Here is a 27067-nt window from a genome sequence, read left to right as displayed (position 1 = left end):
AATTTCCCTTTTTCATTAATGAGAAGGTTCTGTGGTTTTAAGACTCGATGCAACACAATTCTTCTGTGGCAATAAGTTAACCCACATAGAATTTGGTATAGAAACATCAGATACTCAAGGACCAGAGTCAAAGATTTATCTGTGTGAACAATGTGTTGTAAGGCTACTATGTTTGCATGTTTTAAATCCTTTAAGAGTGAAACTTCTCTTATAGCTGTACTGGGTGTGCCTTCTTCGTGTTCCAAACAGAGCTCTTTTAATGCCACCAAATTCTCTGTCGGTTTACTTCTTCCTTTATAAACTGTTGCATATGTACATTATCCTTGATTCCATTTTCTTCAATAGTCATTTGTTCAGCTAATTCAGATAATGATTCATTAATATTCTGGCATGCTCAAAGAGTGAGGGATAGCCTTCTCTTAACTTTTTCATCATATCAATTGAATGTAGCTTGAAAAATCCTCCTCGGGAATGGCCAGATCCACAGCCGAAGAGGCCGCAATGCCAGCCTCTGACTCCATGTCCCTGTTGAACAGAGCCCTGGCCCTACTCCGTGCCGCCCCACTTCTTTCTTTAAAGTATCACAGGTCCCAATGTCTTGGTTTAGTGCTGTTCTCTAGAATGATACTCTAAGAAACTGACCAGGTTCCATAAATGCAATTCTGGTCTCACACACTCAACTCTTTCCTCTGCAGTCTTTGCAGAGTTACATCTAATTTATAACATCAAAGAAAGACACATTTGAGGTGCCAGGTGGGAAATATGGCTTTCCCCTAGCCAACTCTTGCACAGAGAAAAAACTGCAATAGGCACTATTATTCTCAAGACGTTCCTGGGAGAAAAGAATACTGAAGAAGAAAACCAAGGGGGGAGGGGCATTTCAGCCAGAGGTTAGCTATTGAAATAGTTCTCTAACAAATTCATCCAAAGTGAAATATTAGCCACAGGAAAATTAAGAGCTGAGGTGTAATGGTTATTTACATGAAAAGGTCTATTTTAAATGAACTGAGTTCCTTCTTCCTTGATATCTCAGTATAAAGATTGAAACTGATTTATACACTGGATTCCTACCTCATGTCAAAACAAATAAAGTTATTTCCTTGAGATTATTGGCAGCACAAAGTTTGCTTGTCCAATCTCTAGTACATGCTTAGTACACTTAACCTGCACCTGTAAGCAAAGAATCCATCTAAAAAGGCTTGGCTAAATCCTGAATGTCTTTGCTCATCTCCAATAGAGTGGGGTGGATAATTTCACTTCAGTTCCTGTGTTACAGAACCCAGGCTCATGGCAAGGCTAAGCCAATGCTAAACTTAAAAATGAGTAGGTGGAAAGAGTTTGAGGAAATCGGCTATTGTATTAATAAGTCAGAGGATAACTTAGAATACAGGGACCAAACCCAGCATCAGCTACCACCCACCAGACAGTCCAGGCGCTTCCCTGCACTTCCCAGTCTCCTTTGCTTTGGGGCCATGTGACTACTCCTGGCCAATGGATGGTGAGAGGAAGTGACGATTCGCTTCCAGGTCAAGGGGTAAAATGCCCATCTGCCTCCTGCCTGAGGATTCTGGACACCATGTTTTCTAGAAGGTTTTGTTGTGAGATGGAGGAGGGCTACCTGGCCTGCTCCTCACTAAGCATGAGCAGTGAGTAAATATTCATGAGGTTGTTGGGATCCTGTGGCAGTTAGAGTTGGTCACTTGATGATAAGGCATCCTCCATGTAAGCAAGTCTCAAGATCTCAGCTTTATACAAACCCCAACTCGATCAAGGAAGAGCAACAGAAGAGTAAAGTCTTTGGAAGAGTAACGTTCACTTGCTGAGCACCTGATATGTGAGATGCTTTACACATATTTTCTCACACCATCTGATGGGGCAGAAATTATTGCTATTTCCATGTTCCTGGTGAGAAAACTGAGGCTCATGCCCAAAGGGACTTGCCCAAAGCCAGTCAGGAGGGAAGTGTTGCTCTAAATGTTAGCATATTTGTGTTAAAGATACAACTTTATGGCTTCCAAACACATTCATTTTAGGATTAATAAATTATTAATCAAAGGGGTTTGAAGATTAATGTAAAGAGATTTGAAACCAACATTTCAGTTGTTATAAGTAACTGTATTTCAAAATCTTGTGAATATCAACTTTATTCTTGTAACCACGTTAAAGCCAGTGCCTGCAATCTCTGTTATTTGGTATCCCAGTGTGTTTGGTTTTGACATAGGCAGAGCTGGAGCACCAGGGCTGCGGTGGGAACTGTCTATTCTGCAAACACCTGAGCAGTCTCCCCAAATGAACCCCTCAGCCTGGGTGGTGGAAAACCATGCTTGGTTTGGAAAGCTGTCAGAAGGTAAGGGTGTGGCGCTCCCTTTCTGGTTAGAAGGAGTCACAAATCCTAAAGTCCATGGCCACCTGAAATGTCTCCCTCACCACCAGGGCTGCAATGTGGCTTCAACTGGCTCCTCGCTCTCTCTCTCTCTAGCATTGATTGCCTGTGATGCCCGCGGATGCCACTCTCACTTTCTCCAAGACTTATGAAAGCAGTACGCCCAGGGCCAAGGGCTCTTTCCCCAGTAACTGCCCTGGTCAGCCCCACTGAGCCTCTTGCTCACACTGCAGCAAGACTACAACGTCACTCTGAGCACCACAGGGCTTTCAGCAGTAAGAGCAGGATAGGATTTAGAATCTAGCTGGAGCCTTTCTTTCCAGAGGAGTTCACGACCTATCACCCTTGCCTTGCACACCAGATGAAATGGGGGGGGGGGTCCCAAAACCTGACGTGCAGGGCCCAGGTACAACCTCATTCAGATGCTCCTTCTTACAGTAAAGTTTATCTTTCCCTCAGTGATCAGCTGCGAGTAATAAATAAGCCTAATTAGCCAAAACCTCAGGGCAAAAGGGAAAGAGTATTAGAAGGGTCTACTTGAAGATAAATGTTCAGCTACACATGATGTAGGATGTTGGTCATCCTGTCCATTTTGAGCTTTCCAGAGTCACCCTGTCCCCTAGAGTCACCATGAGCCACATGTGATTAGCAAGCATGTGAAATCCATCTAGTCCAAACTGAGATGGGCCCTAGGGATAAAATACTTATCAGTGCATATCAGATTTTGAAGCCTGTATAAAAAATGCAAAATGACTCATTAATAATTTTTAAAATTTTAGACATATTAGGTTAAACAAAATTAATTTCACAGGTTTCATTTCCAATTTTCTAAAACCATGGCTGCTGAAGGCAGTTGTGGCTTGCGTTGTTATTGGGCAGTGCTGGTCTGGACCCTCTGAGTCCCACCAACCCACAATCTGCTCTGGTTCTCTGGCTCTCGGGCTCTCATTGGCCTGGGGAGCCACCAGTTTTGGGCTGAGGACACCAGGTTCAGAGAGCACAGAACAGTTCATAAGATTCTCTTGGGTCTGTCCCCAGTGGGGACAGGCGCAGGTGTCTCTGGCACTTGTGGGCCAGTGGGGGTTTGCAGCCAAGCCCAGGCCACGTGATATCCTGAAGCCCCAGGCCAGGGACTGCCTTGGCAATGGGCTTCCCACAATGAAGCAACTGACAAAGAGAGGGGCAGGCCTGGCAAGATGGGTTAGGGTTGGCGGCCTTCCCCGTGGCACATGGGAGGTTGAACTTTGGCTTCGAAGACAGACCTCCGACAGGGCCACTGTCATCCAGTTTTAATGCTATTTGTCTTCATGATCATTATTATTAAACTTTACATGAGCCAAGTGCTTGGGGCGAATGTCAGGATGTGACAAATGGCTGCCTGTCTTGTAAAAATGAGACATGAATGAGCTTTTTTCCAGCCTGGGCATAGGACCAGGGCATGAAAGGGACCAGGGGCAGCCTCTCATCTCCCACTAGGCCAAGGGCCCACAGCTGCTGGAAGGCCACCCAGCCTTCTGCCCTCTGCCAGGGCTACACACTCAAAGGCCTCCCAGAGAGGCTGGGGCTCAGAAGCTTTCTGACTTCTGACAGCTCAGGCCTGGGGGAATCTGGGGGCAGCATGGGAGGGTTTTAGATGCTACAATAACAACTGTGACCAACATCGCCATCACGGGCACCCACCAGGTGCTAGACTCTCTACCTCTGCCGACTCACTTAGCTCTTTCCAGCCCATTTCAAAGGTGAGGGGATGAGGTAGAGGAAGCAAGCGGCTTGGTGCAGAGTATATGGCTACTAAGTGACAGGGCTGGGACCTGAGCCCTACTCGTCCACATGGCTCTGATGCCCGCGCTTTTGATCATTCTCCTGCATGGAAAGCCCCGACCCAGTGTGGTTCCCAGGACAGCCAGGGTGGGAGCGGGCCCGGGGAAGGTGACCTTTGCTGAAGCAGCCAGGAGGCCCGCCCCACTCAGAACTCTGCTCTGCGGGCTCTGCCTGGAAGACAGAGCGAGACCAGAGGGTAAGAACGACAGGGCCCTGCTGGTCTTTTCTCCAATGGACACTTCATCTTCTTTATGCCTAAAACATGTTCAAGTCATTTCACTCTCAGGAAAACAAAGAACATTCCCTCCTTTTCTAAAAAGAACACTTTATTTTGAAGGAAGAAATTATGGCTGCTTTGAAAAACATCATAAATTCTCAAGGATGGAACACAGGACCCAAGAGGTGTTCTTTGTGCGCACAGTCAAAACCACTGTCTGACACGTTCTGTTTGGACAGCCGGAAACCTGAGCTCAGGAACTTCTCCTCCTCTGGGGCCCACACTGCAGCTGCTGGAGCCCTGGTCATGTCATAGTGAGGCTGCTGATGTGTCCCCACTCCACCTGCAGGGGCTGGGCCACCCCCTCTGTGTTCATTACCAGGACCTCCCCACCCCCAGCACAGGCAGACACTACAAAGGTTGTGTTGGAGGAACAAGTGGATCCAAACCAACCACACTCCATAGACACCACCTACCTCTCAAGTGCAAGATCTAAAGGGCTCTTGGGATTGCTGGATTGCTAAGGATGGAGGGGACCTCGGGGATGCTTTAGAACAGTGTCCTCAGCTTCTGCAAGGGAGCCAGAGGCTCAGAGTGCAAAGTGGCTTGCTTGAGGTTCCTGGGTGGGTCAGTGGCAAGGTCAGGAAAAGACAGCCTGAGGCTCCCTGGATTGCAGCCCCTTCTGCAGCATCAGGCCTGAGACCAGAGTGTGACAAATAGAAAGCCCTGTGGCAGTTAGGGTGAGGCACTCCTAACTCTCAGCCGAAATACTTCTGAACCAACTGCATTGGGATGGCATATCCAAGCCCAGAACACCCACAGGAAGCCCACTGGCGAGAGAGCTCCGGACCCAAACGGAGGAGACCAGTTCTGCCACTGGGGGCTCTGTGTCCTTGGGGGAGTTGCTTAGCCTCTCTGAGCTTCCATTTACTCATTTGTGATACTGGACTTCCAGTTCTCAGGGTGGCGAGGGATGAAATGGCATTGTGTGTGTGAAAATGTGCTCACTGCAGGTGACGGGGAGATATGTAACTCACACTGTCTGACATCAGAAATAAGAGCCAGTTCCCAGGCAGGGCAGGCAGGAGAGAGTTCTCAAGAAAATAACCCAAACCTGGCTCACAGGAGGATAGAGAAAACATTTTGGTGTGAGAGATAATGGCAAAAAATACGTATTAAACATCTAAAATGATTGTTGGTGCCCGGAAATTCCCAGGAACACTAAAACCTTCCATTCATACCGTCACAAACATTAGCTTGCTGCATGTCAGACACTGTTCTAAATATAGGGCACAGATTTAAAAAAAACGCCCCTCATGCAATTAAATTGATTTTTTACCAGAGAAGCAAAACTTCAGGCTCCTCTTTTCTCGTGGTGTGAGAACATCCTCCTCTCCCTCCTTCACTAGCTGCTACTGTTCACGGCTGGCTGTTCATTTCTGTGACCTGGCTAGCAGTCCAGGAGACACCAGGGACTATATGTCTAACTGGAGGGGCAGATGTGAAATGGAAAAATACATGAAAACATGCCATCTAAGATCAAGGATCCAAGTATATCATGTGAGAAATATCTGCCATGTTGAAATCTTTGGAGGAAAATGTGTTACAGAAGAATGAAGACTATTATCGAAAAAAACAAAACAAAAACAAAAACAAAAAAAACAAAAAAACCCCTGGGAAGTCTGGAGTCCAAACCACATATTTTCTATTTAGACAAAAATTATGGCTTTACTGAGGATTGGCAAGATTAGAAAATGACATCTCTAATGTTAATAAATATAAGTGCCGGGCTTGGTGGTGCATGCCTATCATCCTAGTGACTCAGGAGGCTGAGACAGGAGGACCACAAGTTAGAAGCCAGCCTCAGCAACTTAGTGAGACACCATCTCAAAGTTTCAAAAATAAAAAAATAAAAAATAAATAGGACTGAGGATGTAGCTCAGTGGTACAGCACCCCTGGGTTCAACTCTCAGTACAAAAAAAAAAAAAAAAAAAAAAAAAAAAAGAAAAGAAAGAACAAAAGGTGCTTTAAGGTCTATTCACAGTAGCTACCTCTACTTCCTCCTTTTTGGTTATGCACCATAAGAATGGACAGCAATCATCAGGCCACCCAAGGCTGCTCCCCCAAAAGATCAGAAGAGGATCCAATGGCACATAGAATTATTAATGCTGGCTTCAACTAGCAATCAATTTTATTTTTCTTTTTTACATAATTGGGATCTATTTGCTAATATTCTGTTGCAGGGATTTGCAAGGTCTGTCATTTTCTTTTCTTATAATGTCTTTGATTTTGCTATGAGGGTTACACTGGTTTCTTAGGATGAGCTAGAAAGTATTTCACCTGCTTTGATCTTCTGGAAGAGGCTATAGAAGATGGGTGTAATTTCTTCCTTGACTATGTAGTAGGATTCACCAGTGAACCCATCTGGGCCTGGTGCTTTCTGTTTTGGAAAGTTACTAATTACTGATGTGATTTTAAAAACATGCCAAACATGGTGGTACATGCTTGTAATCCCAGTAACTCAGGGAGCTGAGGCAGGATTGCAAGTTCAAAGCCAGCCTTAGCAACTTAGCAAGGCCCTAAGCAACTCAGTGAGACCCTGTCTCGAAATAAAAAATAAAAAGGGTTTAGTGTTTAAGGCCCTCTAAGTTCAATAGCTAGTATCCAAAAAAAAAAGAAAAAAGAAAAAAACAAAAACTAAACCAAAACCAGACATAGGTGAATTTAGATGCTCCATTTCTTCTCATATGAATTTTTGGTGGATTGATTATATCTTTCAAGGAGTTGGTCCATTTCATTTTATCAAATTTGGACACAGAGTTGTTCACAGTACTTATTCTTTTTCCTTTAACATCCATGGGATTGGGAGTGATGGTCTTTCATCTGATGTTTGTAATTTATGTCCTTTCTTTTTTCTTAGTTCAGTTGATCAGAAGCTGATCACTTTTATGGATCTTTCCCAAAGTTCTAGTTTTTGCTGATTTTCTCTACTGATTTTGTTTTTCATTTCATTGATTTCTGTACTATTTTTAAAAATTATTTCTCTTTTACTTACTTTAAATTTAACTTACTCATATTTTTTAGTTCTCCAGGGTGGGAGCTCAGAAGATTAATTTTAGATCTTGTTTGCTAGAAAATTCTAAGAGCTGCTTTCACTGCATCCTGCACACATTTATAAGTTGTGCTTTCAATTTCATTTATTTCAAAATATTTTTAACCTTTTTCTTGAGATTTCTTCTTTGATTCAAGTATTATTTAGAAGTATATTGTTTACTCTCCAAGTATTTGGGGATTTTCCAGTTATTACTCTATTATTGATTTTTAGCTTAATTCCTTTGTGGTCTGAGAGCAGACACTGTATGATTTCCAACCTTTTAAATTTGTTAAAGTGTGTTTTATCGTCCAGAGTGTGGTCCATCAAGGCAAATGTTTCATGGGAGTTTGAGAAGGTTGCTTATGCTATTGTTGGATAAAGCAGTCTATAGACATCTATTATACCTGATCAGTTGATGATGGTGTTGAGTTCAACTAGGTCCTTACTGACTTTCTGCCTGCTGGATCTGATTGAGGGGTGCTGAAGTCTCCACCTATAATAGTGAGTTGGTCTATTTCTCCTGTAGCTTGATCAGTTTTTGCCTACTTATTTTGATACTCTGTTGTTAAGTGCATCAGGATTGTTATGTCTTAAAGAATTGATCCCTTTATCATCAGGTAAAAGTTGTACCTGACAACTTTTTTGCCCTGAAGTCTGCTTTGTCTGAAAATTAACATAGCTATTTCTGCCTTTTTTTTTTTTTTTTTTTTTTTTTCTGTGGTGCTGGGGATTGAACTCAGGGTTTTGTGCTTGGTCTGCTTCTTTTGCTTAGTGCTAGTATCTCTTTCTCCATCCATTTACTTTCAATCTACACATGTCATTATAGTTAAAATGGGTCTCCTATAGATAAAATAAGCTTTAGATTTTGGTTTTTGATCCTCTCTGACAACCTCTTTTAATTGTTACATTTAGACCACTGACATTCAAAGTGATTATTGATACATTTGGACTAATATCTATCATGCTTCTTACTGATTTTTTTGTTGCCCTTGTTCTTCCTGTTTTTTCAGTCTACTCTTTTTATGTCTCTTGTGATCTTAATTGAGTATTTCACATGATTCCATTTTCTCTTCTTTCTCAGCATATTTGTTATACTACTTTTTTTTTTTTTTTTTTGTAAGTGGTCGTCCTAGATTTTGCAGTATACATTCACAGTGAATCCAAGTCCATTTAAAAAACAACACTATACCACTTCATGGTGTGTGTGTGTGTGTGTGTGTGTGTGTGTATGTGTATAAAGAATCCATTCATGCTATAATTTTGAACAAACTTTTATCAGATATATTGATTAAGAAAAATGAAAGGTTTTATTTTATGTTCACTTCTCTCGCTCTTATGCTCTTTTCTCTGTGTAGATTCAAGTTTCTGACCTATATTATTTTCATTCTCCAAAGAACTTCTTTTAACATTTCTTTCAAGGCAGGTCTAAATTCCCTCAATATTTGTTTCACTGAGAAAGTCTTTATCTGTGCTACACTTTTGAAGGACATTTTTTAGGGTATAGAACTCTACATTGTTGGGTCCCCCCCCCCCCCCCCCACCAAACACTTTAAATATTGCATTCCATTCTCTTTGCTATTCTGTGCTTTTCTTGGTAAGGTGTTTTCTTTCTGTGTCTTCTTTTAGGACTCTGATTTCCTGCAGTTTAAATATGCTAACCCTAGGTGTTTGTTTTTTGCATGTATCCTGCTTGGTCTTCTCTGAGCTTCCCAGTTCTGCAGTCTGGTATTTGACATTAATTTGGGGGAAATTTTCAGTTATTATTGCTTCTTCTGTTCTGCCCATTTAATGCATATTTTTATAGTTGTTCTTGGTATCTTGTTCCATCTAGTCTTTTTTTTTCACTTGGATTTCATTTTGAAAGCTTTTACTTTTTTGTTTATGGGAACCAAGATGATTTTTAATAAGGATGCTAAAAGGTCAAGATGGGAAGACAAATTTGGGACAGCTAAGAAGGATTTAATTATTCCTATGAGGTAGCAAAAACAAAGACCTTCTCTGCGCTCAACAGTACAAGTCCATTGCAAGTTAGAGGAGTAGAAATAGTGAATGTGGGGATTTTGAGGTCATTACTTGAAGAAATTTAAGAAAAAAGAATTAAACTTTTTTTAAAAAAATCATTGAGTAAGGTACCCAGGCTGGCCTCAAAGTTTCAATCCTCCTGCCTCAGCCTCTTGAGTTGCTAGGATTATAGGTATGCACCACCATGCATGGCAGGAGAAATAGAATTCAAAGTCCATGCTGAAAGTAACCACAGCTAAGCCCTGATCTGTAACTAAAAAATATACTGGAGATTGTCCCCTGAGACACTTCCCCACTGAGCTAAATCCCTAGCCCTTTTTAATTTTCAATTTTGAGACAAGGTCTTGCTAAACCAACTAGGGCCTCATAAAGTTGCTGAGGATGGCCTCAAATTTGTGATTCTTCTGCCTTTGCCTCCCAAATTGCTGGGATTATAGATGTGAACCATGTGCCTGGCTGTAACTAAAATTCTTACATACAGATCTTTATTATTCATATTGAATTACTGGTCTCCCAAATTAATTACTAGCAACTCCTACTATGTTTTATTACACAGTAATAGGTGCTTACTATTGTTTTGAAAGCACTTATTACTATGTAATAAGCACTGTAAAGATCAAAACCCTTATTTTCAGCACTGAGAAAGCCAAGAATTCAAAAGGTTATGAACCTTTTCTAAGAATACCTAGACAGTGATAAGTAGTGGAGCTGAGACTGAAATCTAGAAAACTACCTCCAAAGTCTGAGTCCTCTCTTGTGCCATGATGCCTCCAATTATTATTTGATAAATTCATGTTTGAAAACAACAGATTTTTAATAAATTCTCAATTTAGAAAATTTCAAAAAAAAAAAATCATTGAGTTACTTAAAATGAAACAAGTCCCTTAAAGCAGCACAGTATAGTTTTTTTCCTGAGAAAGAGTTGTATGATTTCACTGTTCTCTGAAGGTAACAACAACAATATATGCTATATATCTGAATTTTGAACACATCAAATACCAGGTACTTTCCAATAATGTTTTTCAATAATATATATTTTTCAATAACATTCTACTCAATTAAATAACACATTCCCCTCAGTGCACTCCATTTTCACCTTCCATTTGTTATTAAATGAGTCAATTCCTTGATTTTCAAAATATATGAGACTCATAGAGCATGAGCTTCAAGATAAATTATAGTAGCAAGTGTACCACATAAGCTAAAACAAAATACCATTCCATGGCCATATGAGAATGAAGTCCAGTTATCTCTCTGTTGTCACGAAGAGTTTTAAATGTCTACGTGGTGACGGTGCTTTCTGGTTCAACAGGGGAACCCTCACACTGACATATGCTCCCATCGGATTGCGCCACCTTCCCCAAAGTCCCAAACCCATGGGACCACCAGAACTTGAACTTGAACCTTCCAAACTAGGAGTTGAAAATCAACCTCTATTTACTTCAAAAGTAGCCTGTCAACCTGAATTTCATTACAGTGATGGAAAGCTTACTAACACACCAGGCAAGGAATAGTTTTTCAAGATGACCTATCAAACATCTTATCCTTGTTCTACATGCATTTAGGTAACGAGTAGATACTTTGTTGCTCTTAAAACACTCTGGAGGTCAGGCATGGCGGCGCACATCTGTAATACCAGCTGCCTGGGAGGCTGAGGCAGGAGGATCGCAAGTTCAAAGCCAGCCTCAGCAAAAGCGAGGCTCTAAGAAACTCAGTGAGACCCTGTCTCTAAATAAAGTACAAAATAGGGCTGGGGATGTGGCTTAGTGGTTGAGTGGCCCTGAGTTCAATCCCCAGTACGAAACCAAACCAAAACCAAAACCAAACAAAACAAAACAAAAAACCACTCTGGAAGAAACCACTCTGAAAGCCTAAGATCAAGGTGGCAGTAATCCCAAGCACTGGTGAGAGGCTCTTCCTGGTTGCAGACTGTGGCTTCCGGCAGTGTCTGTTATCGCCACATACTCGTTGAAGCAAGTCATCTCATGTGTCTCCAAGCAGATTTTAGCCAACAAGCCCTTTGTAGCCGAAGTGACATCATTATTTCCTCTATTGCTTCCTAAGCTCTTCCATCCTCTCTTTTGGAAATTATAGTAAATACATGAAGGGCCATATGCTTTTCACCCTTGGAAAATGAGTGGGACTGCAACTGGAGGGAGAAACACTTCAGCCTGACATCAACTTCGTTGACTTTCCTTGGGGAGTTGCTTTGCTGCTCGCTCTCTGAGTAATGAACTCTTCCATATTCGTTGGTGCCTGTGTGTCTGATGTCTAAATATTTTCATGGAGGGGGCTGGGGACTCAGTGTTCAGCAGGGGATGCCAAGAGTAGGTTTCAGACGTTCAGTTCAAGGTCGGCAAGCTCACAGCTCTATGTGAGGCAGAACATCATGGCGGAACAGAGAGGTGGAGAAGAGACTTTCAGCTCATGACAGCCAGGAAGCAGTGAGAGCCAGGAAGCTGGAGAGTTGCTATCATTATACCCTTAAGCTCAGAGGTTCTTTCCCTAGCTGGGTCCACTCTACTGACAAGTCCATCACAGGCATCCTTTGTTTCTGTGATGTCTGATCTTTAGCATTTCTTTTTTAATCTGCACTAGAATTTCCATCTCAGTTTATGTTGTCCATCTATTCTTACATGTTGTCTGGTTTCCCCTTAAAGTCCTCAACCTCTTAACCATAGTTGTTTGTATTTTTTTTAATGCCTGCTCTGATATTTCCAACCCCCCTGTCATATCTGAGTCTTGTTCCAATTGTGCAGTATTTTCTAGCTGGGATTTTGCCTTTTAAGATGGCTTATAATCTTGTTTTTCATAGCTGGATATGATATACCAGGTTAAATGAACTGGGCAAAGGGCCTGTACTCCTGTGGTGGTAAGGCATGGGCCAGAGGAAGCATTCTACAGCCCTATGATTAGGTTTCAGGCTTTTGGTGAGCCTGTGCCCTGGACTGTCAATTTCACTGGATCCCCCTGCTCCCCTGAGTGGAGACGGAAGAGCTGGAGGGGGCTGAAGTTGGGAATTTTCCTTCCCCCAGATAAATTAGGCTCTGATTAACCCCAGCAGGTTAGGTTTCCAGAGTTTCTCTTGAGGGTAGACCTTGTGAAGAGCAGAGCTCTCTGAGCTGGGCGTGGTGGCCCTCATCTGCAATCCCAGCTCCCTGGGAGGCTGAGGCAGGAGGATCACAAATTCAAGACTAGCCTGGGCAACTTAAGGAGACCCTGTCTCAAAAACAAAAACAAAAATAAGAACAGCTGGGGTGGAGCTCAATGGTAAAGCACCCCTGGTTCAATCCCCAGGACAGCAAAAAACAGGAGAATAAAAAACGAGCAGAACGCTCTGGCATGTTTCAGATGGATACGACTTTGCCCTCCCTGAGCAGATTCATAAGGGGATTTTTCTATTCTCTGTGAGGACCCCGTAGAACTCCTGGAAGTAAAACTCACAAAAATGTGGACGCCCCCACATGTGGACTGGGTTCCCACCTCTCAGACTTGTCCACACAGAGCCTCCAGCCATCTTCCAACCATAGCCCTGTTTCCTGAGTTTCTGTCACAGGAAGCTGTGACTCTCTGTGCCTGCCCATCTCTCTACTTCAGGGTGGTGCTCTGCCCTGTGGCCTCGCTTTTCTAATGGCTCCAAGAAGAGCTGGCGCCATCCCCGGCACATGATGGCGCCTCACTGTGAGCGATGTCAGGCGGGGGCTCGGGGTCTCCTTGGCTCTGGGCCAGGGAGCCAGGTGCGTGCTGTTTGCCTTTTGCGAACCCCAGGACTCCTGGCTCAGGAGTGTTGGGGCAGTTATTAAGGAGGTGCCACTGGCCTGATTCTGAAGGAGTCACCAGTGGAATTATGAATAAGGTGCCAGGCTTTTCACTTGGCAGAAAGATGCCCACGCCCATGTGGTGATGCTCTGAGTGAGGGTGCGCCCTAGGAGGGCCTGGGCATGATTTTCCACGATCCTCAGATGAGGCACGCACAGTGCTGAGTCTGTGGTGAGAAGGTATTGCTGTTTCCAGTCTCTGCAAGTCTTCCAGGTCAGCGCTCCTGGGGGCTAACCTCCTCCTAGCTCCTCTCCTGCTGACTGAGGCACAGAAGTCAGGCAAGCAACCACGGATGACTGATTTGGGGAAAACGCCATTGCATTTGACCTGGGTCACCCAACTTCTCAGCACAAAGTCCAACTAACCTCTACATTCTCTTCTTAAGTGAGAGAAAACAAACACCTCTTTGGATTCTGTTTCTTCTCCCAAACTGACATTTTCAGGAAGCTTCTTGATAGTGGGATACATTAAGAAAGTGATATTAACAGTGAATCAAATTTTCATCAAAGCTACCCCCTGAGCACAGTCCTCAGGTCATATGGTGCTGGGTACCAGCTCTGCTTTCTACAGGGAAAATCGAGGCACAGTGAGTAGTCACACAGCAGGAATGTGGTGGATGGAACCAGCCTCCACCTGGCTCTTGCTCTTCCATCTCTCCTGATGCCCACTCTGTAAACAGGAGCTGTGAATGGGACAGGGTCCTCTGAGATACTGCCCTTGACCTTTGGGACCTTTGCTCACTCCTAACTTCCTGTTCTGCTTGGTTAGAGTGGACATAATATTGATTAAAAATATATAAAGTACATCTGGCTTCATAACATAATCTACTTGGCCCAAACTCAGAACTCCATACTGGCTAGGATGGGGCCACTTTTAACACTTGAGATCAGGGGAGCTGGAGTAACTAAGACCCACATACCTTATGTCTAAATATAAATGATGTAACTCAAGTCGACAAAACAGTAAATACAGTACGTTCTCTCCTACCACCCTGACAAATGTACCTTCCTTTACTAGTTGGCTGGGACTGCCCTAACCAAATGCCATCGACTAGGTGACTTAAACAACAAAAATGCATTTACTCTCAGCTCTGGCCGCTGGAAGTTCAGATAAAGGTGCCAGCAGGGATGATTTCTAGTGAGGTCTCCCTTCCTGGCTTGAGGATAGCTACCTTCTCCCTGTGTCCTACAGGCCTTTTCTCTGTCCCCTTCCTCCTTGTATAAGGACATCTTTATGATCTAATTTTACCTTAATGGTCTCTTTAAACAGCCCACCTCTTCCTGTTGGATTTGCGGCTTTTTCTTCTCCGTTGGATAATAACTCTGGCTGTAGCACTCCTCTCCTAAGAACCTGAGTGACTTTTGTAAGATGGGGATAATCAGAGAGCCTTTCTCCAAGTCTGGCTTTGAGGGTTGAGTTTTGCCTGTGATGAGCTCGGCCTGCCCTGGAGGGAGCACGCTGGAGTTAGAGCTTCAACATCTGATTGAGGGGAGGACACCATTTGGTCCTTACCACTTCCTGATGACCTGGATGGCCACGTTTGACTTCAGGGTTCATGGATGCCTGGGACTCCACTCTGGCATGTAAAAAAGACCATCCTAACCTTTTGGCAAAAATGGTGGTTCTTTCTTGCCTCTTGGCAAAACCTAAAATTTAAGAAAAGCCTAAAATGTTTTCTAGCTAGCCCTTAGAAGAGAAGTTGCTGACCCCTGCCCTGAAACACAGGGAAGGGGCCCCTTGCCTAAGTCCTCCTTACTTTTACCTATGTACAGAATGTGGTGGAAGTAACACAGCCAAGTTCTAGTTGGAGCCTTAAGGAGCCTTGTGACTTCTGTTTTTGTCTTCTTAGAAGCCAACTGACATGTCAAGAGCTCAGGATAAACCGAGTGACAAATGACTACATGGAAAGAAAGACCACGAAGAGAACCCCAGGGGCCTTGGCCCACAGCCGACAGCCAGCGGCCATCTTGGATCCAGCAGCAGCAGAGTTCCTGTGGCCGACACCCTGTAGCAGCCAGAGGCTGTGGCTGCTGACCTGCCTCGCAGAAGCACAGTGCTAACCTAGCTGGCGTGTTACACCATTCAGTGCTGGGTGGTTACTCAGCACCAGACGACAGAACAGCTGTCAGGTAACAGACAGAGTTAGGGAGTGCTCCCTGCGAGGCAGGCCAAGCCTCAGGCCCTCCAGGCCTAACGTCATACTTTGAGGAAGATACTATGATTATATCCCTATTACGGATGTCACTCCAAGTTCCTCAAAGGGGCAGAGCTACAGCTAGCATGTATTAGACAACGATCGAGGAATGGAAGTCTTTCCTAAAGTCTGGTGGGAGGTCTTTCCCTGAGGAGTGATTGCCAAGACTGCACCAGGACACCATCGTGGATCCTCCAGAAGCAGAAGAGCTCCTATGGCCAACACCCCGCAGCAGCCAGGGCAGAGATGGAACTAGTCTGGGCATGTGCACTGTCCTCTCGCCTCCCTCAAGGGGTCCTCAAGCCCAGCGCAGCAGCCCCTGCCTCTGGCCTCCTCTCGGGATGGCTGGTGCTGGGGAAAAGCCAGCAGGACTCACAGTGCAAAGCCCACTCTTAGGACCCTGACCCCAGGGAGTTGTCAAAATGTTCCCTGTGCATCAGGACCAAAAAAACACTTGTCAGTAGAGGAATGAACTCAGAGTTAAGAAAATGCTTTGTGCCTTTAAGAGCTTTATTAGCTGGAATAAAAGCTCTCCCAGAGCTGGGAGGTGGGTCTTTTTTAGATGTCTTGGGTAACAGGGCAATAAGTGTCGGGCCACCCATGGCATTGGAGCGACGGGCCCACGCTTGGAGGCTGGCAGACCAGGTCCTGGCCCTTCCATGTGCTGTCTGTGGGCCTGGGCAGAGCACCTTCCTGTCCAATCTTCCTTTCCTTAATGTAGAACAGGGATAATCCGACTTGCCTCAGAGGCCATTGTAAGAATTAAAGGTGAGAACAGGTGTCAGTGCATGGCGTGCTTCATCCTGGGAAATGACAAATATTGGCAATCTCTGTCCATACCCACCCCCTCCTGGCCACTGCTCTGGCAATTTTACAGAGTACGAAGTGCAACAAAGCTCAGAAACCCCCAGCCCATTTTTACAGGATTTAAACAAATCCCTAAATGAAGGGCCCATTAGTGCAGGCTACAGAATATTGGGAGGGAGAAAAAAAAAAAATAAAAACCTCAGTAGAGATTACTGGGGCCCTGAAGCCAAGCAGCAGGCCTGTGCACGGGGCTGGCCGGCTGGACGGGGCAGCATGTCCCGGGCGGCGGATGAACGGAAACCTCTACTGGAATCCCGCCTCCCAGGGCAACAGCCACTGCAGGGAGAGATGCTCTGCCCTGGGGGCAAAGCCCAGGCCTCCTTGAATTGGGACCTTGGGAAACATTAACAAATCTCTCTGTACCTCAGTTTCATCATCTGGAAGATGGAACTGACTTAAGTATTAAAACAAGGTGAACGAGGTGCTGAGCCCTGGTCTAGGACACCGTAGGCATTCGGCAAGGAGCAGCGAATCACCAGGACCTGGAGGGGACAGGAGAGGAGAAGGGAGCACAGTTGTCCTGCAGGCCAGCAGGTGCCCAGGGCCACGGAGTCCAGGCTGAGCGGATTGGGCTCCAAGGCCAGGAGAACTGAGACAGTTTGAGAGCTGCAGGCAGGCGAGAAAATACACAAGGCGTATAACCTACAAAATGCCGAGAAAAGAACTGAGGGAAATTACACAATTTAAGGAAGACCCCACAGGGAGGCCCGGCTTTGGCTCTTTAAATATTTCTCAGGGAAAGTGGGGCCTCCGTTTTCGCTCACGATGCTGGAGTCATTGGGCCGTGACCCTAGACAGAGGGAAATTGGCCTTTGATAGAAAGAAGGCGCGCTGGGTTTATCATCCTCTCTTCAATCAGAGCTCCTCGCCGCCTGCCTGCGCTGCTGGTGTGGGCTGCGGCGATGGAGCCGGCGGGCTGCGGGGTCTGCTGCTCCCTCGCATCTCGTCTCCCCCCCTCTTTGTGCAAGGGCTAATTTACTGCCTGACTGCCTGGCTGTGCACAGGGCAGGAGTTATTTCTTATCAAGTTTTCAGAACCTCTTGTACCATCTCCCCGTCTCCCCAGCTCTTTCCCCTGAGCCACGGAGAGTCTTCGAGATCCCAAAGCTGGGGCAGCATAGGCAGATGTCCCGTCAACTGCAGACCCTCAGGTCCCCTAGCCCATTGGCTTCTCCCACTGATGATGAGGCATGAGGCCCCCTCTGCCCTGTATCCTGTCACCTGTGACAGCCTGGGGATGGCCCTGCTGGTCACCTGGCTCCAGAGTTCCTGACCCTGAGCCCTCACCTCTGTCCATGGCTGCCCTAGGAAGGCAGCGGGCACCACTCACCCTGAGCACAGACCGTGAGCTCTGTACTGTTCCAGAGCCTGGGGTGGGCACTCGGCAGTAAGCAAAACAGAGGCTGCCCTCACAGAGCTCAGCAGGATGGTAGAGCAGGAAATCCAGCAGTACATCCTAGTCCATCAGAGGGGGTCAAGTGCCATGGAAACAGCACGGGCAGGGACCAGCAGTGTGGGCTGGGGCTGGAGGCTTGCAGGTTTTAATGGGGTCACCAGGACGGGGGAGCTTCCTAAGTGGGAAGGGACGGCTTGAGGGACGGAAGGAGGGAGCCACACTGATGCCTTCTGGGGGAGGACGTCCTAGGCAGAGGGAAGAGGAAGAGGAAAATCCTAGAGGATGAGGCAAGTCTGGCAATGTGAGGGGCAGAAAGGAATCCAGTGCAGCTAGTCAAGAGATGGGTTCAAGGGTGGAGGGGAGACAAGGTCAGGGAGGGAATGTAGAATGTTTTAGTTCATTTCCTGTTGCTATAACAAAATACCTGAGCCTGGGTAATGTATACAGAAAAGAGGTTCATTTAGCTCATGGTTTTGGAGATTCAAGAACATGGCATCAACATCTACTCAGCCCTGGTGAGGGCTCCCTTGGTAGTGTCACAGGGCAGATGGCATCATGGCAGAAGTGCAGTTGTGTGAAGAAGAGATCACATGGTAAAACAGTAAGCCAAGGTGCAGGGAGGGGCCATAACATTGGAGTCTCATAACAACTCACTCTCTCGAAACCAACTAAAGTTCGCAAGAACTACAGTCCCTTCCAAGGGCAGCACCCCCAATGACCCTTGCACCTGTTCCACCTCTTTGAAGGTCCCTCTACCCTCCAACATCACCACATGAAGGACCAAGCCTCCGGCACATGAACCCTTGAAGGACTAACCACATCTGAACCCTAACAGGAGCCACCAGACAAGGGCCGCTGTAAAGAGGCAGCTTCTCCCCTGGCCAGGTTCCACCTTTCCTGCCCCTCACCTTCTTTCTACTTCCTGTGTCTCCCACTCCTGGCCCCCTCTCTCATTTCTCTTTTCTCTCTCTTCTCCCACTGCTCTCCCTCTCTGGGCTCGCTCTCTTTGGTCTGGAGGTACACTTGAGCTGCAGCTGGGAAGCTGCTCCCCTCAGTCAACCTTCTCCCCTCCTCCCACTTCCCATGAATTCCCCCACAAAGGTTCATGCTCGCCCTCAACTCCACCCTGCCTCTCTCCTGGGGATCTCGGGTTCCCTCCTCTTGACCTCTGAGGTCCCGGCCAAGGCTGAGCTGACTCCTGCCTGCCTTCCTGGGAGCAAGGCCACAGCTCCCTGCTCTTCTGCACACAGCGTGGTCTCCCTTCCCATCCCAACCTGCAGCTCCCTGTGCACAGGGGACGGTGGCCCTTCCAGAGGAGAAGTCACACTTGATGGCCTGCTGGCTGCGTCTCATGGTGAGCACTGCTTCTGCTACATGGTGGAGCCACTTAGAACAGCTGGTGAGTCACATAAAAATGCAGCTGTCTGGCTGCTGCCATGGGCTTTGCTGGCCTGGTGTTCCCATAGGGCTGGAATGCAGAGGCTGGGCCCTGGGGACAGAATGCTTGGCCCTCTTGCCCAATCTCCAACCTCCACAGGACTTGTCCATCCGCTCCCAGGCAGAGGGGCTGCAGGAAAGTCAACCATGCTCAAACGACAGCCCCCAAGTGATTTCAGCCACGTCAAAGGTGCCATCTGATATTGCCAAGAGGAATACTGTCCTGTCCCTGTCTTGAAATCCACCTCTCTCCTGGGCTGTATTGCCCCCGTCTAATTCCCCAGGGCCCCCCTCCTCCAGGCTCTGTTCCGGCCAAGCATTCCCAGGCCTGGGATGGTGCCAGGCACTAGGTAGGCACCTGGTGGATATGCAGACCAACGGGTGCCAGAGGCTGGGTAGGGCTCGCATGTTTCTGGTTTACTCTTGGGTTCGGGGGATTTGCCCAGTATGAAGGATGGCTGGGACACATTCGGAGTCACTGACTGTGTCTTTGGTCATGACTCAGCATGATCCCAACTCTGGATCCCAACTCAGAGGGAAGCAGGTCCCTCTTCTCAGAGATGCCCAAGAAGATATGGTCTATGGCTGAGTGCCTATTTTTAACTGCCTTTCCTCTCATAACTAGGGAGACAGTGCTATTTGTGAAAAGAATGTATGGGCTCTGGGGTCAGAATGCCTTGGGTCCAAATCCGCCTTTGCCTGTCACCAGATGTGAGACCTTGGACACCTCTTGGAACCACTGCTCAAGTATGACATGTGACAAACAAGATGTGCCCAGAGGGCTTGGTACAGAGCAGACGGCAACACAGCATAGATGAGGTCCCCTGCATGTGGTCTGTCACAGCCCCCCACCAAGGCTGCAAGGACAAGCTCATGTGGTGCACTTTAAGCAAACTTCTTCCAGGATGGAGGGGACAATGCTAGGCCTTGGAGACCAGTTCTCGGCTGTTGAGAGACATCTGACTTGTGACAGGATCTCACACCTAAAATGCTAACTTCCGGAGGGCCAGCCCCATGTGAAGCTTTTGTTCCACCTTCTCAGGGACTCTGGCTGGCCCTGGAATTATTGGCTCCTTGTCAAAGCAAAGAGGACCCTTCACGTCAGTTTCAGGGATCATTTTCTGAGTTAGCGCCCCCCTTCCAAGGGTGTTCATCTCAAGTCCCAAGTCATCTCTGTGAGTGACATTTCTGGCCTCAGCCAGTCTTTACTGGTTAGGGAGATGCTACAGTATTAATCGATTTCAAGGTTTCTGAACACACAGCCGTACATATTTAAGCCCTCGCTTTGCCTATTAGGGAAAATGCCATCTATGGTAATTACATGGCCTCTGCCTGACAGGAAGATTCACACAGGAGATAGAATTTCTTTAACCTTTGAGAAAATTCTGGAACCTTGAACCTGTTGGGTCTTTTTTTATCGGCAAGTATTCTCAGGGCCAAATGCATCCACCTCCTGAATGCAGCCAGGAAAGAGGCCAGCAAAGGCGACAAGACCTGAAGTGACCACTGGCTGCTGTCCCAAAGCAGAGCAGCAGGTGTTTTCAGTGAAAGTCACAGCTGTGCCCGCTGACTGTCTGCAGGAGCGCCACCTCTGCTAAGCTGGGCACTCAGAGGGCAGCCCGATATGCTCCTGGAGCCCGGGAGACACCCCAGCAGAATGGGAAGCTCCCAGCAGGCAGTCTGCAACCTTCCGCTGGTAGTTGCTGAGTCATTTGCCCTCCTGAGTGGTGCACAGGTGGTGGCCTGAGCTCAGAGGGAGCCCAAGGAGGGCACTTTTCACTCATCAGGGTTTACGTGAGTCGCTACGGGATCTTTCTCATGGGCTTTGTTACCAGGAATAAGTTGAGGGAAAGTACACAGGGCACCTGGTATACAGCAAGCACTTAATAAGTGATGATCACACCATTTATTATTGCTTGTAAAGAGAAGGCTTTGGAAAGGAAGGCATCTGTCCTTGGGTATGAAGAGGCCCCAAGGCCCCCAGATCTGCCTGAGGTGTGATGAAGTGTGAGGCATTGAATGATGTCCCCTCCCTGTCCCCAGGACCTGTGAGTGTCACCTTTTCATGTTAGGACTCTGCAGGTACAAGCTGAGGACCTTGAGGTGGGCAGATGATCCCAGATCACCTGGGGCCCAGAAGAACCAACGGTCCTTGTTAGAGAAGAGGAAAGCTGGGGGTTTGGAGCTGGAGAAGATGGAGAGGGGCCAGAGGGTGACGGGCTGCAGGGAAGGTGGGAGAAGGCACCCTGAGCCAAGGGAAGAAGGTGGCCTGGCCGCCGGAGGAGGCGAGGAAACGGGTTCTCCCTGAAGGCTTCCCGAGGAACGGCTCTGTAACAACTTGCCTTTCACTCAGAGAGCTTGGCTTTGGACTTCTGGCCTCCAGAGCTGTATGTTCCATGTGCGTTTGGAGCTGCTGACCTGTGGCTGTTTGATACAGTAGCAGGAGGAAGTTCACATACAGGAAGGATAGTGAGCAATGAAACGGGCGAAGCTTAATCCTGTGGACAGTGTCCGCTTGGTGCTACCACACAGCTGAGGTGTACCCAACACAGGAAGCTGACCGTGCGGTCGGCAGACCTGGCCTTACTGGAGACAAGGTTCAAAGCCAATTTTACTCCTGGAAACGCTGCCATCCTCTGTCACGAAACTTTATGGTAACTGGTGGGTGGTCACCTGGAGCCTGCTCAGCACCTGTCAGCCAGTAGGAGGCATTAGAATCCCCACTACCTGAAGAGGAGCACTTTTTATTGTACCATCAATTTGTCACATTTGAAAAATATATTTAAGTTCAGGGTATGTGTGGAGGTACCCATGAGTGAGCTTTGGAGCGGGGCTCCAGTAACTTACAATCAAGATAACATGTCGCCTCTGGCCGTGTCATTATAATTTGGTTTCCCAAGTGCAGTCTGTTTCAACATCGTCTAAGAATATAACAAACAAAAAGAGCCCTTAAGAAAAGAATACAACTCTGTTTCCTTTCTGGAACAATGACCACCTCTGCAAGTCGCACTAGGTTCACAGGATGAGGGTCTACTAGGCACCAAAGGTCGCATGCGGCCCTGGAGTCCTTGGAGCAGATCTTGGCAGGAGGGTATTATCATCCCTAACTCGCCGCCGAAGAAAGGCTGGTGCGGGGAGGTTAGGAGAGCTGCCCCAGTTGCCATGCTCTGCAGAGGAGCGTCAGGATGAAAGCTCACACAGGCCTGGCTGTATCCCCTCTGTGTCTGAGACAAATGCACGGGCCCCCGGGGTGGACAGGGGTGGCATCCACCACCAGCAGCCTTGGTCTGGTCCGACGAATGGGATGCTTTCCACCAAGCCGGGGCACAGGTGGGAAGAGGCTGCCGCATCTGCGGGGCTGTGTGAGGACAGGGAGTGGGCTCCAGTGACCCAGGTTCCAGCCGTTCTATCACCGGCACACCTGAAGCTTCACACACGATTCCTCAGCATGGCTTCTATCAAAGACCCAGCAGTCCAGCCCACTGCCGTGAGGGTTCACACCTCGAACCACTTAGCTTTTAACCAAGGAGAGAGGTTCTTCCTAAACTAGACACCGAACATCAAGTTGCACGGAGCACTTATCCCTCTGAGGTTGCTAAAAAGTCCAGACAGTAACCATCCTGTAACCTGGCTTTTCCAGGAGTGTTTTGCAAGCCACCAGAGCCTCGTAAATGATCTTGGACACAGTCACATAAGGAATACATTTTACCACGCAGTTGGCCCACATGCACACCTAACAAAACCAAGTCTCCACGAGGCAAGAAAAGCGCGACCACCTGCAATGAGCTCTCCTACCTCCTCTTTCTGGGTTCGTCTACTTGGTGGCCACGACCCACAGGTGGACCTCAATGATTCCCATATGACCCCCTGTTCCAGTGAGCATTGTTTGCCATTCAATTTCCTGGTCTGTGAAACAGGGACTGGGGATCCTACCTCGGGGGCGATGTAATCTGGAGTCCCACAGAAGGTCCTGGTTGTGACTCCGTCCATCATGTGTTCTTTGCACATCCCAAAGTCAGCGATTTTGATGTGTCCTTCTGAGTCCAGCATGACATTATCTAACTTCAGGTCCCTGCAAGGAAGCAGGATAACATCAGAGTCCTTCCCACAACACAACAGGGTTTGCTCTGGAGCTGGTGAAACACAAGGGTATTGGAATAGTTGCCATCTCAGTGGCATTTACGCTGTGAGTCCCTGGAGAGCCAGGGGCCAGGAGTTATTGTGTCTTTATGTCTCCAGAGCCTTGCACAGACCCTGGGATACCGTAGGAGTTTGAGGAATCAGGAATTGAGTGATTCCTGATCTTGGTTGTTCCTATGAGTCCAGACAATCCAATTTATCAGGTCTGGGGAGAGCCTACTCATCTGCACAGGTGTGGGTGGGGTGGTTTGAGAAATTATGAGTTTAGAAACCTCACACGCTTCCTCCTGCCCATGCCAATGTCCTCTTAGTTACTTCAGTCGATCCTGGAAGACATTCTTCTTTCTTGGCTACCAGACTTGGACTGCAGCTAATGACCAAAGGAATCTGATTCAATACTTTCCCCCTGCTTCCCCCCCACTCCCCAGGTTCTCTTCCTGCTGAGCGTCTATAGTGGCAACTCTCCTTCCTTCGCTCTGACCTCCATTCCAAACAAAAGGCAGAGGAAGGAGCTGTCAGGAGAGAAAACCATGTTTTCCTGTGGAAAGTAACAATGAGGTATAAATCTTTCAGGTCTAGAGATTAGAAGGTGACTCTAATCTCTTGAGGTTTGCGTCAAGGTTGCAGGGACAGGTGGGTCCCGGCAGATCCCACCAACGCCATGCTGTGCCTGAAGTCCCTGTCACAGAATGACATGCCCAGGAGGCCCGCAAACCCCTCCCTGGGCTGCTAATGGAAAGGCTTCAGATACACACCTATAAATGATTCCTCTTTTATGAAGAAAGAACAATCCAATGGAAATCTCTGCTGCATAGAATCTGCAAAAGAAAATGTTTCAGGTTTCTGCCTTGCTTCTTCATATTTTTTTTTTTTAATTTTAGAGACAGGGTCTCACTGAGTTGCTTAGCGCCTCCCCGTTGCTGAGGCTGGCTTTGAACTCATGATCCTCCTGCCTCAGCCTCCCGAGCCTCTGGGAATACAGGTGCCCAGCAGCCTTGCTTCTTGAGACTTCTGTATCCCCTGGAATTTCACATTCAGGCATCAGAGATATAAGAGTGTAAGACCCTAAGGCTTTCCAAGATCAGCGTCGCCCCACGTGGGGACTTCCAACCATCAGCCCCTTTCCCTACCATTTCCTCACTGCAGCTCACCCAAGAATGACACAGCACAGTCAGTGAGACAGGCTTATTTTTCTTGACTGGGGGAGGTGTTTAGATAATTTGCTGCCTACAAAATAATTTCTAATATAATCATTTAAAGAGTGGATACCTGTTAGACTATTTCATGTCAGGAACATGGCAGAGTGGAGGAAATTTCCATTTTCCTATTCATGGGCAGGACACATTGTGTTTGAAAATACAATTACTCGCTGGATGACAAACGCAGCGGTGATGAACTCTAACTAGTTTATTCATTCCCTGAAGTGCTGGGATAAATGGGACATACACTGTGATTCAGACCTGAGTCTGGCCTCTTACATAATTCATAATAAAAAAGCAGCTACTACCATCATTTCCAAATCATTCGTAGGTTAATATCTGAAACTCCAAGTAAATGTAGAAGGATGTCTTGAAATTTGCATAGCATTTAAGAATCTTTGAAGTCTGAAAAACCACGAGTCTGCGCCTGGGTAAATACCACACCCGGAGACCCAGAGTAAACACACACTGTTTACAAAAGCAGAGAGGAGAAATCCCCGAGGGTGATGAGCGCAGGCTTTGAACGAGGACCGTCTCTGAGGCTGGCAGAAGAGATAGGATTTTGGTTGATTTTTATAATTCTAAAGTTTTTTTCTGCAATTTCTCAACTTTTCTGCAATACACATGCAATAAAAGAGGATCGGATGAGACGATTTGATGTTGCTTCATAACACTAGGCACCCGCCTGTGATGCCACCACCTTGGGAGGCTGAGGCAGGAGGAACGCACATTCCAGACCGGCCTCGGCAATTTAGCGAGACTCAGCCTCAAACAAAGAATAAAAAGGACTTGGATGTTGCTCGATGGTACAGAGCCCCTGGGTTCAATCCCCAGTACAAAAAAACAGAGAGAAGAAAATAGGGCGGCTACTTCGCTCTTCATAGCTCTGTGCTAGAAAGCTTTATTCTACAAACTGAGCGTTTTAATGCTCTATAACTCACAACGTTAACAGGAGATAAGGCAGGCATTTCCAAAAACACTTCTACTTTTTAGAACAAATATAAGCAGAAAAATGCCCCTTCTATATTTTAAGCTTGCTGCCAAAGAATTCCCTATTGTGCCCTCAGCTAATCTTCCCTAGGGCCGACAATCCCACCCGGGTCAACTATGCTTCTGATTTATCTTTTTAGATGAACACTGGTCAGACTCCTACTAATGTTGCTAACTTGATTAGCAGGGTGTATGCCCACAATGCATCTTAATTTGGGAAAATAAAATAGCCATTTGCTCAGGCTGGCCTCTGTTGAGTTTCCTGGGACTTCCAGGCCCCAGAGAAACAGGACAGAGTTCCAGGTATTGAAAGTCCCTCCTCCAACCCATCATGACTCCTCCACCCGTACACGGAGCCCACGGCTCCCCTGCCACACGCATCCGGCACCCAGGGCGCGGAATCCCAGCAAAACCCTCCGGGCTGAGCTCAAGTGTCGTCCTCCCTGGTAGCTGCCCTCACCCACGCCTAAGACTGAACGTCATTTAAAACGGCTCTCCCACAGCCCCGCCTGCATCCCCTCCCCGGCTCAGGCCACCTCCCATGCACGCTGAGCCGCAGGCCTGGACTTGGTCTCACTTCTATCCACAGGCTCTTCCTGGAAGGTTCTCCCTGCCTCTGGGTTCGGCATCACCTGAGGACTTGTGGCTTCCCCCCCCCCCCCCATGTTGGGGAGCTTGGGTGGTGTCCTGTGCGCACCTCGAGGCTTGAGTCATGCATTATAATCGTGCTGTGACTCCTCCAAGCCTGGTTAGAGCATGAGCCCAGGGGGTGGGGTGCGGGAGCCTCACTCCTTTCTGCTCCCGGGGCCTGGGGCACAGTGGGTGTGCAATACACGTTTGCTCAATGAGCCGTGAGGACTGCACCCACCGGGGTGGCACTGGGTGTGTGGGTGTGCACCCGCATCTCAACTGACTGGCAACAGAAGAAACAGCTCCTGCGGAAACACCTAGAAGGGACCCGTGAACACACGTGTTCCCTTGGGAAGCTTCCCAAATGTGCAGGGCCATCTTGGACATCTGATCCAGCAGAAGCTCCCAGCTGAGAGGACCGGGCCACCTGAATTACAGGACAAAAAATGATACTCACACTGCTTGCGGCTCCTTAAACTTTCCTACTTGCTGAATGTGGTACATGAGGTCCCCGCCGTTGACGTACTCCATGACAAAGTACAGCCGATCCTGCAGACAAGACGCACACGTGAGCCGGGCTTGTCCCCACGGGCGGCCCTGTTTGCGTTCTCACTGGTCAAACCTGGGTGGCGCTGGCAGGTCTGCTCAGTTTGGAGCACCTCACATTTTCTTCCCAACTAAAGAACGAGCGATATCACCTCCTGCAGCAGGGCCTTGGGAGGGACGTCATTTTACATGACTGAAGCAGTGGCCGTCTCTCGACGTGCCCACCTCCTGGTCACATACGCTCCTTATTATAGTAACAGCCTCAAACTGCTTCCCGTTCTTCCTGCACACACTCTGTTCCTCAGCCAGGCG

At 47.3% G+C, this 27067-nt stretch overlaps 1 protein-coding gene across 3 annotated transcripts in view; it reads right to left on the bottom strand.

The window, feature by feature from the left end:
- Positions 1 to 27067, bottom strand: part of PRKCA (protein kinase C alpha) — a 399537-nt gene that overhangs the window by 28117 nt on the left and 344353 nt on the right. For all 3 annotated transcript variants that reach the window (XM_079131599.1, XM_079131600.1, XM_079131601.1), the window contains 3 exons: positions 26667 to 26758; positions 24146 to 24208; positions 23184 to 23322 (listed from right to left, as the gene is read on the bottom strand). In XM_079131599.1, the coding sequence (XP_078987725.1) occupies positions 23184 to 23322; positions 24146 to 24208; positions 26667 to 26758 (294 nt within the window). The remainder of the gene's footprint in view (positions 1 to 23183; positions 23323 to 24145; positions 24209 to 26666; positions 26759 to 27067) is intronic.

The sequence above is a fragment of the Sciurus vulgaris genome, assembly GCF_902686455.1.
Source record: "Sciurus vulgaris genome assembly, chromosome: 3".
In the NCBI taxonomy this organism is placed as follows: domain Eukaryota; kingdom Metazoa; phylum Chordata; class Mammalia; order Rodentia; family Sciuridae; genus Sciurus; species Sciurus vulgaris.
Note: the sequence above shows the minus strand (reverse complement) of the source record. Positions and strands in the feature narration are given on the sequence as shown.